The sequence below is a fragment of the Varanus komodoensis genome, unplaced genomic scaffold (assembly GCF_004798865.1).
Source record: "Varanus komodoensis strain SLA01 unplaced genomic scaffold, ASM479886v1 scaffold80, whole genome shotgun sequence".
Classification (NCBI taxonomy): domain Eukaryota; kingdom Metazoa; phylum Chordata; class Lepidosauria; order Squamata; family Varanidae; genus Varanus; species Varanus komodoensis.
Genome location: NW_025336482.1, coordinates 617,436 through 627,934, shown reverse-complemented (window position 1 = coordinate 627,934; position 10,499 = coordinate 617,436). Strand labels below are relative to the sequence as shown.

Below are 10,499 nucleotides of genomic sequence, written 5' to 3'. Positions count from 1 at the left end.
AGCTCATGAACTTTGAAACTGGCCACCCTCCGCCTTTACAATATTATCAGCCACTTCTTCTTTTTAACAAATAAAAATAAAAGCACTCAATGGTCTTTCAGGTTTGATTTCCTTTCCCAGCACCAAGCTCAGAGAGTAGACAAAATCTTGTCTGGTATTCAGAAGTATTTAGTGTCTGTGGACTTGATGTACCACTAATCCATTTTACTAGGTGACTCCCTCTCCACACAACTTCATGAGTTTCTGATTTCTCCCCTGCATTCATACCTCTTGAGCTGGATCCCTCCCTCTTTTTACCCCACCATGATGTATAGGAGGCCAAACTCAGAACTGGAATTCTTTCACCTTCACTCACTCAAATTTCTCATGGGTTTAGGAATAAGCTTGCCACTCCACTATCTCTGAAATTCCTCACTAGGAGGGTGGAGCTGAAGTGGAGGAATGACAGGCTGTCTCTGTTCCTCAGCCAGAGATCGGGGAAGAAGAACCGAGTAATGATAAGACTTGACATAATTGTCCCGAGGTTGGAGGTCCATGGAGACATCACCAGGGCTGGGACGGATGCTGGAGGAAAGCGGAGGGGCTGCGGACACCAACATGCTCTTGGGAGAGGCCCGCTCTGACTTGACACTGATGAGCGAGTTCAGTTGGTTGGAGGAGCCCGAGGCCAGAGGAGCCTGTTCCACACTCCGGCCCACAGCTCTGCAGGGACAGAAAGAAGACAGTGGTTCTGTAGGTGGTCAGCTACAGGAGAAAACGCTTTTGCCAGAGTGCAGGATGAAAAGGAAGAGCCTTCTAAGAGCCTTTGGGTTCTTTGAGTAAATGCAGTGCTATAAGGAGAAAGCTCAAGCTGTCTTCCCAGTTCCAATTTCCTTTGCACCCACGAGGTGGCATCAAATCCTTGCCGACAGTCCAGTCTCTCATCCCATTTTGCAACCCAAGGCTTTCCTTGCTTTCCAGGATGCAGGGTTTTATTTACACCCAGAACATTTAATCTTCCAAGCATTCCTGTTTCTCACAAGGAGCTGGTAAGATACAAGGCCCCCGGAAGCACACCTGGGGAAACTGGGCCAACATGGAATCAGAACTTTGAAATGAAGAACTGGAGCGTGAGTGTAGCTGCTTTCCCCCTGCCCCACAATCTGTGCCATGCCTTTCACAGCGCAAACCTGGCGGCTGTCTTTTGGAGCTGCTCCGGGTGGCTCAGAAGCGGGGCCACAATTCTGCAGATAAATTTTACCTGTGCCGCATCCCAAGGCTTTCTGATTTCAAGCGAGCCTGCCACTGCTCGAGCGAGCCATTCCCCCTAAAGCCGAGGCAAGCTGCTGACAGTAAGAGAGGTGGGGACCAATGCACCAGAATCTCTCCCCCCCCCCCCCCGCATTCTGTTTTGGCCTCTGGGATTTGAGGGAGGTTTGGGGTTTCTTGGGATGCTGGGATGTCTCTAGGCTGACGACAAACACTCTGCTGAAGCACTTTTCCTTTGCACGATGCTGGAGAAGCGTGAGCAGCTCGTGGGCCTTTTGCCTCCCAAATACGGAGGGAGCAGCTTGGTCCCTGTCTCCACTTAGGAGAAAGAGGCCAGGGGACCTTGGAATTAGCAGGTGTGTAGGGGTCTTTCCCTAAAGGGGTCTGGTCAGCCGGGCCCTGCTGGGCTGTGGGCCCTCAGCAACTGCCCCATCATGTCAACTTCTGGTGCTGGCCCTCACATGTCTGCCAGGCAAGGGTCCTTGCCCCCCTCCACCTTCTCAAACTACTGGCCACCCCTCCCCAGTCTCGGGAAGTCACTTACCCCAGCGGTGCGTGCGTGCTGACTGCCAAGTCCCGGTGCTGCCATGTTGCCATGGGGCTTCCTGGGAGACCAAATGGATGAGACGAGCCCTCCCCAGCTGTAAAGTCTGAAAAGAAATCAGCCGGGGGGGGGGGGCGGGGGGGGACCAAGTAGAGCCTTAGGCTGGAGACAAGCAGGAAGTCTTCACACATGCTCCTGCTTGGCCAGAGAAGTGTCAAGTTTCGTGCGCCAAAGCTTGGATCACGAGAAACTCAGAAGGAAGAGGGGTGTGTGCAGAATTATGCCTGGGGTGGAGAAAGTGCCGGAGGGAAGTGTTTTCTCCCTCTCCCATAAAACTGGAGCCCAGAGGGGTCAGTGTGTGAAGGTGACTGCAGGGAGATGCAGGAGAGAGGAAAGGAAGGATTTCCACACATGGCACACAGTTAAATCATGGGATTCACTTCCATGAGATGTTGTGATGGTTAGTTGTTTGGACAGTTTAGAGGGGGGCTGCAGAAATCCTTGGAGAAGGAAATGCTGTCCATGGTGCTAGTCCTCATGGAGGTATGCTACCTCCAGTTGCTGGGGAGCATGGGGCAGGAGTGCCTGCTCCTGGCGGGTTCCCTTCCCAGAGTACACCTTACCCTGAAGAGTCCCTTACTTCCTCCCTGCCCACGACCTTACTTGACTGGCTGGAGGAGGAGAAGAAGTTGAACCCTGGCAGTCCATGTCCTGGGAGGCATCTGTTTCCAGCAGGCAACACTGGATTCACACCTTGATAGCTGGGGTATGAGCGCTGTGGAAGACACAGCCAGAACTTGGACACATGAAGATCGCCCCTGTGGGCTGTAGCCGTGCTCTCCTCGGGGGCCCAAGCTATCGTGGGCACCCTGCCGTTTGCTGAACCTGCTCCCCCGGGTGCACGCATGGCCAAAATGGCTTCAGCGGCACCGCTCCTTCTGTGCCCATGGATTGTGGCCAGGGGCTACCTACCACTGGCACCATGTTGTTCCGGCCGCCGGCGTGCTGCACTTCCATGTGACGGTCAGTGGTCAGGTAGAACGGAGGAGGTGATCTGGGCATCACTGCACGGGAGCGGTGAGTAAAGACCGGGTACCTGTAACCTGCATGGCAGAGGAGGAGAAAGCACAGGTGGGTGGAGGCATGCAGGTCTGGACTCCTGGGCCACGTTTGGTGACGTGGGAAGCTCAGTTCTTGCTCAGTTCCAGAAACAACCGGTGAGGCTTAAGCAAATTTGAACCAATGGTCCGCTTCCCCCCGTCTTGGCTTTTGAACTGGTGTGATTGCCCAATTCACAAACCCCATCACAAATATCATATCAACACAGCCAGTGCTGGAAAAACTGCAGCTTTGCAGGGTTTGCTCAGGCAAGTCATTGGTATGGAGCAGGCGAAAGTCCCAAAAGAACAGAAAAGCTGTGGCGAACCAACACACACAGTGCTGAAGCAAAGAACCCAGTGCAGAATGATAAAGCAGTGCATCTCTGTTTAGGAAAATTGTTAACACTTAGCCCCTGAAAGCTGTGGCCCTTTTCATTGCTTTTATAGATGTTTTAATTCGTTATGTATTAATTGGTTTTTAATGTGTTTTTACTGTTAGTATGTTTTGCATTCTAAGCTTCCTAGGAAGGCTTCAGCAAGTTTAGGTGGCCTGTAAATATTTTCAAATAAAATAAACAAACAAACGAATGAATGAATGAAAGTATTGGTGTGTTCTTGTGTGCAGGAAGGTGTGTACTTCATTTTGTCATGGGGCATGGCAAACCCGTGCTCGTAATGCAGGCTGACTGCATGGATCCCACTATTCATCCATGTGCATGCACGAACTGAAGCAAGCAAAGGCCGGAATCTGGGCATCGTCCCAGGTCACAGAACAAGCCAAGCCCCCAGGTGACCTACCTGCCCCACTGGCTTCTGAGGAACGCCCCAGAGGGACACTGTGCTTGGAAAGGGCCGGCCTGTAGGGCTGCAGGCGACTCTCTTGTAGTGAGGACTCACTGGGGCATGCTGTCCCGCTCGCGCTCTTGGTGGGCACATTGTCTAGGTTCAGCAGAGATGTTGATGGCTATAATTAAGATGGAACAAAGAGGAATTATGAGGAGAGTGGGGCAATCTCCTAAAACATTTCCCACTGCTGCATTTCACCACAGAAAAGATCCCCTTGCGTACATTCCCTTTCGTACAGGTTAGTAGAGAGTTTACTTGGTGGAGGGCCTTCTCTGCGGTGGCACCCTGGCTATGGAATGCGCTCCCCAGAGAGGCCTGCCTGGCACCGATGTTATATGCTGTTTGGTGCCAGGGCAAGGCCCTTTTATTTTCCTGTAATTTCAGTGTATAAATATTTTAACTATGTTTTATGGTCAGTTGTGGATTATTATGGATTATTATGGGTTTACATGTATTTATTGGGTGTTTGATTTGTAAGCCATCCAGAGACACACAATGTAATTGGACGGGATAAAAATACCCAAAGAAATAATAAATGCATTCATCAGTATGAAGAAATGAATGCCAATTCACTTGAAGCAGCAAGATTTGGGGAAATTTGCACCTTTACTGACATCCAATCCACCAGGGTGGGCAACATACAAGCTCCTGGACTGGGGGGACGGGGACGGATGGCTCATAGTCCCATGCTAAGTTGAGGGAGAATGCGGCGTGCTACAAATAACAAGCTTGCTTTATTTATTTATTAGATTTATATCCCACTTGATCCTCACACTGAACTCAAAGCCGCTTGTCTAATTCTCCTCCCATTCTCCACAGCAGCAGCTGGGCTGAAAGTCTGTGACAAACCCAAAGTCATCCAGTTGGCTCCATGGCCAAACGTGGATTAGGACCCAGTCTTATGCTTTTCCCCCATACCACCTAAGGAGCCTAGTCCACAGGGAGGAGTTCAGGAGTCATGAAAATGGCCCCCAGATTCCTAGCCGATGCTCATTCCTCAAACAGGCAAGTAATTGGCAATGCCTTCAATTTTGCATTTTTCCACATTTTGCCCCAGGGTTATCTGATAAAGACAGAACAAAACATCATATTATGGAATTCTCAGGTACTCCTTCCATGGGAAATATATTGGTGAAATACTGGAATTTCCATGTAGACCTTTGGAATTTTTTTTTTAAATCTTGCATTTGGAAAAAAATGAGCTATGCCAAGAAACCAAAATGCATCCATCCTTTGGGCTGAGCAGCTCTGCTGCGTGAGCAATACACTCAAGGAGGGCTTGTGCTTAGCTCCGCCCTCTCCCTCTTGCACAAAGCGGTTACTCACGTAAATCTTTGCTCTCCCTGCTGAGAGGCCCATGCCTTCAGCAGGCTGCCTCGGGTTCTCAGTACGTTCCGGAATCACTTCGACATCTGTCACTGGGCTATTTGGGGCCACACCCTTTCGTTTTAGGGTCTGTAGAGTTTGAACAACAGAAAGTGTGGGGTTTTGAGATTTAGCTCCCAAGAAAACGTTGGGACAAGAGAAATTCACTACCATGTTCTTATGGTCCCTACTAGCAGAGTTTTTAAAGAAAATTCTTGGAGGAAAAAGTTAGCAGTTACTGCTGAGGACTATAAATTACCAGCAGCATCAGAGTCAGTACACTGGGGAGTAGAATCAGTGTGTTGGCATTTGCTTGGCCCCAGTGGGAACCTTTTATACTTCCATGTATGCTCTGAAAATTTGGAATGGGAGGAGAAATTCATTTGGTTCATACTTTAATACAAGCTTGTCTAATTGCAGTTTCAAAATGCAAAGTGTTTCAAGATGCGCTTTCTCTGATGGTTGCAGTTTCCTTATCAACAAATATATAGTGTAGTGCATATACTAGGGAAACAAAAGTTGTCTATTAATGAAAATAGCATGAAAATGCAAGAACAAATTTGATTTAGCAAATGTCCTTGCAAAAAGGGTATATTTCAGGGGAAATGGTATATAAAAGAGAGGGGAAATAAGTACTAAAGTGCAGAGAGATGCTTGTTGTTGTCGTTGTTAGTTGTGAAGTTGCGTCAGACCCATAGTGACCTCATGGACAACACTCCTCCAGGCCTTCCTGTCCTCCACCATCCCCCGGAGTCCACCCCAGCTCACACCCACTGCCCCTGTGACCCCATCTAGTTGGTTATGCCCATTTAAAAAGAAAGATTAAATGTTTTGGACAAATTGAATTTAAGGGATGAAAAAGGAGAAAGTGGAAAACTAGTTGACAAATTTCTTCATTCCTGCTGATCACACACTGCAGAGAAAAGCAATCAGAATATATTAAGCATGTGCCGTTAACAGTTTTTCTGTGCTGTTTACTGGCGTGTATATATGCTGTTGCAGCTAGTTAAAACCCAGCAGAAAGTTAAGACCAGTGTGTTGCCTCCACAAGATGACTTTGCTGTACTGAATTTATTGCATGCACAGTTCAGCAACATAAGGGAGGGAAACTGATCATCACAGTAAGCAGTGCCCGGCACCAGCGTCAGAATTGCTTTTTGCAAAACTAAGGTGGGGCATTGACGATCCAAGTGCATTGGCCCCTTTTGGAGCCAACAGCCTCGAATTCAGACCTCTTGGGAAGACCTTGTTGGCTTTTCTCCTCGTTACCTCCATGATATCCGAGTTGGTGCGACTCTCGTGGGGCTCGCTGTATTCTGTGTATTTCAGCAGGATCTTGTCCATGTCCGTGCTGGCGTACTGGAAGAGCCGGTTGGTGCTGTTAAAGATGATGAGCGCGATCTCACAATCACACAAGACGCTGAGTTCATAGGCCTTCTTCATCAGTCCGAATTTCCTCTTGGTGAACGTAACCTAAAAGCGGGAGGCGAAAGAGAGATGGGAACTATAGATCCATAAATGGAACAGATGTGGTTGGGCTTTGCTCTTTGCCCTCTGGAATTTTTTGTTTTGTTTTGTTTTGTTTCTTAAGATTTTTTTTCATCAACATGCTGCAAACTTGAGCGCCTGAAATAAAAGCTTCCAAAGACCAGCTTTCTTTTTCAGAGCTCAGTCCTGGCCTCTGTCTTGTACTTCCGGGAAATGAGCATTTTGTGATTGGCCACACCTATCTTGGCAGGCATTCAGAGAATAAGAAATTCCCCCATGCCAGCCGTTTTGTGAGAATGCCCATGATGTGCTCCCAACATTGCAAATGTGCCCACCCACCCAAAAGGGAGGGGAGCCAATAAATCGGGTAAATTCAATTGATTAGGGCTTGAGTTCTGCTCCTGAGGGACTGCAACTTCCAGCTTGCTTTTCCCATGATCCCCAGCCCAGGGTGGCACCTAGCATGAGTGGTGGACTCTACCTCCCATCAGCCACATCCTACACAGGCCACGCTAGAAGGAGATAATGGGAATTTTAATCCAATACATCTGGCAAGGGCCAGGTTGACAAAACCCCAATCTGCTGTTATTAGGCCTTTGTTAAAAGAAATCAGTCTGTGTAGAGAATTTGTACACCTCTGTAAAGTTCTTTGCTTGCATTTTGAGGGCTCATACAGTGAAACGGATGGACGGCCCATTCAAGAGCAAGAAAAGAAATTACATCATTGCCCACAGGTTAGACATGACGTCACAACTAGCAAAAACAGCAACAAAACAGGTTGGAGAATCTCTCGGGGGCCGCATGCTGGAGGTAGGTGGGGCCGAAGGCAAAGCAGAGGGGCCTGAAATGCAAGCATGGCCGCACTGGGGTGCTTTAGCACTTCCACAGGTATTTCAGCCTTTGCACTGGGAAAAAATGGCACCAAAGCTGGGCAATTGCCCAAAAATAGAGCTGAGGGAAAGGGGTGGGGCTAGGAAAGGGGGCGTGGCTCAGTGGCCTGAGGTTCCCCGCCCCTGGGGAACAAGGGCACCTTTCTAACCTGAGCTTCCAGCTCTTGCCCATCCATGTTTAAAAGCTCCTCACCTGCCTGTTTCTTTGATCCAAAATCCGACTGATCTGAATCTTTTTCCGACCCATTGTGATCCACCCTCAGAGGGAGCTGCAATTCACTCTCAGAAGGAGGTGGCTTCTGAAGCTAAAAAAGAAAAATAATGTTACAGGTGTCCATCTGTAAATATGCCACTTTATGAGCAATGCAAAGCTAGGTCTTCGCCCCGAGAAACACACAGTCTGACCAGAAACACTAGGCAACACAGTGCTAAGCATACCCCAGAGTGTCATTCTACCATGTACGAAATTATGTTGGGTACACACTACAAGCCATCTGAGGATCCAAAATACAAGTCTCCCAACTCTGGATTAAGGACTTGGGTGTCTCAAATCGGAGAAATGAGACAGTCGGGAGTTCCATTCCCGTTGGTGAATTCCAAAATGCTCGTTAATCTCCTGCCCTTTTCATTCTCTCTCTTGCTTCTTTTGCTTCTTGCCGTCAAGCATCTTTGGCTAAATTTAACCAGCCAGGGCTATTTTTAAAAAGATGGAAGGAAGCAGTGACGGAGTTCCCATGCCCCACAGCAGAACCCCAGTTGTGCCATCGCACACACGTGACACAGAAAGGTGCACACGGCCAGACGCTCGTGCGGGGACCGTGGTGTCAGTGGAAGTGCAGAGATGTTCCCATGGGGAAGCCCCACAGCGGGCAGCAGCCTTGCAAAAGTCCTTGGTGTGCCAGAAGTCACAACAAAGATTAATCAGGTGTGCAAGTGTTAGAGTGCAAGATGTGTGTGTGTGAGAGAGAGTGTATGTCTGGGCATGGATGCACCCTGTACAGGGGCAAATAATCTATTTTGCTCCACGCAGCAAAGGTGCTTGAGACCCGTCTCCTGGGATCTCTGATCTAATGTGCTTTTGTGAACTCACAAAAAAGCAGAACTTGGAAAAGCAGCTTCTGGGCAGTCTCAAGGTGGTGGTGCTTGTCATTTCATCATTGTTTTAAACAAATAAAGTTTCTAGTCCTTCCTGTGGCTCGTTTATTCGTTTAAGTTATTTTCTTCATCATGTCTGACAGCAAACCTCCAAGACAGTGTGGCAAGGAGGGAAAATTAACTCTGACTAAAATCCACCCATCCATCTGCAGTTCCCTGGGGAACCTAGAACAGGGGTCCTCAAACCTTTTCACCAGGGGGCTGGCTGAAAGGTGCCAGCGCTGAGCGTGGGCCTGAAAGGCCGTGTGTACGGGCCGACGAGGGGGCGGGGGTGGTGCGTGTGGGCAGGCACGTGCGTTGAGGTGGGAACGGGGCGAACGGTGAGGGAAGGTGAGGCGAGGTGGGGGCGGGCATGCACCACGAGGAGGGGCACGAGGCAACAGCTTGCTTGCTCGGAGATCATTTTCTCCAAGTGAGCAAGCTGCTGCCTCCCGCCCCGTGCAGGGCGAGGTGGGCGGTGGTGGACGGGCGCACAGCTGGTCCAAATGGGCATGGCGGGCCGGATCCGGCCCCCAGGCCGTAGTTTGAGGACCCATGACCTAGAAGATGCTTTGGATGCCCAGCTCCGAGATTATATTTATTTATAAATATTCTAAATACATATTCTAAATAAATAAATAAAATACAGGGGACATTGTGAAGCACAGGGAGGGAAGGAGACTTGGGTTCAAAGTGACATAAAAAGGGGAACGTTACACAGTGCAATTAGGCAAAGCAGATAAGCAGCAGAAAACCGCTGGGAATCACTGAGGCGCTGAAGGCGGATTGCCAAGGCCTCTTTCGGGTGCTGTCGGAACAGAATGCTGGGCCAAGGAGTGCCTTAGTCTGACTCAGATCTTTTCTAGTGGACTTTAAATGGTCTTTGCCTACCCGGTGGCACACAAGGAGGTCCACGAAACCAAGGGAGCCCGCTACAAATTCCAAAAGCAAAACAGGAAACGCTTCAGTAAAAAAGGGATAAAGTCGGACATACCTTTATATAAAATGCTGATTTATACGCAGAGGTGAAAACACAGGTGTTCATAGTGCGATTGAAAGAGAAATGAGGCCATGGACAAAAATCTCAGAAAAGCTGGAATGGGCGGTTTCGAGCTACCAGAGCTCAGAGAACGAATCAAGGAAGACCAAGGAAGGACTGGTGGGATGGGACAGCTGAGGACGTGAAGCTTTGAACACCCCACGTGCTTATCTTTGTCGCTTCTCCTGGTTCGCGAAGCCAGAATTACACACATGAAGCAAGTGGAACCGAACTGGGTGAATTATTCTCCATTTGGCCATCTTTGGAGAGCTGGCTGCCCTCTACAGCAAATCTGGATTGCCCAGGTGCAGAACTAACACCTGGTTTTAAGCAGGCAATGGAACACAGAGGATAAATAAATGAATAAATGTTTGATCTATTTATGGGTAAAAAGATGATAAATCTTTTGAACCTTAGCTGGAACAAAGAAATTCCTTCTGAATCTTTAAACCTTCTTTTCCAGCTTGCAGCCCTCAAGAGGTTTAGGACTCCATGTCCCAGCATTCCTGCCTATTGGCCATGCTGGCAGTGGCTGATGGGAGCTGGGATCTAAACCATCTCAATGGCATGAGGCTTTAGCAGAGAGAGAGAGAGAGAGAGAGAGAGAGAGAGAGAGAGAGAGAGAGAATGAACAGCACAGCAACTTGTTTCTGTTCAGTTTTGACCACAATTATCTTGCACCTCCTGGGACATTGTCTGAGCTAGAGGCCTGTACATTTCCACGCTTGGATGCATGAGGCAATGCATGTTGAAATTGAACAAAAGAATTCCAAAATGGACCCTTCTGAAAAGCCTGCACAACTGGGCATTTGCCAACGGTGGAAAATGCATCCATTTAAAAAAAA

General features: G+C 48.7%; 1 protein-coding gene across 1 annotated transcript; it reads right to left on the bottom strand.

The window, feature by feature from the left end:
• Positions 1–395: 395 nt before the first annotated feature.
• Positions 396–7,728, bottom strand: MEF2B (myocyte enhancer factor 2B). The gene is made up of 7 exons (XM_044455898.1): positions 7,675–7,728; positions 6,373–6,576; positions 5,065–5,193; positions 3,691–3,856; positions 2,765–2,895; positions 2,416–2,567; positions 396–702 (listed from the first exon to the last, which is right to left on the bottom strand). The coding sequence occupies exons 1-7, from the start codon at positions 7,726–7,728 to the stop codon at positions 396–398; spliced, it is 1,143 nt and encodes a 380-aa protein (XP_044311833.1).
• Positions 7,729–10,499: the final 2,771 nt, after the last annotated feature.

What these genes read in the sequence shown, in the direction of transcription:
- MEF2B (XM_044455898.1), bottom strand. Translation starts at nt 7,728, where the DNA reads ATGGGTCGGAAAAAGATTCAGATCAGTCGGATTTTGGATCAAAGAAAC. An exon ending in CCAACTCGGATATCATGGAG is followed by an intron (nt 5,194 to 6,372) that starts GTAACGAGGAGA and finishes CAAACTCTACAG; the next exon opens with ACCCTAAAACGAAAGGGTGT. An exon ending in CTCAGAAGCCAGTGGGGCAG is followed by an intron (nt 2,896 to 3,690) that starts GTAGGTCACCTG and finishes TCTGCCATGCAG; the next exon opens with GTTACAGGTACCCGGTCTTT.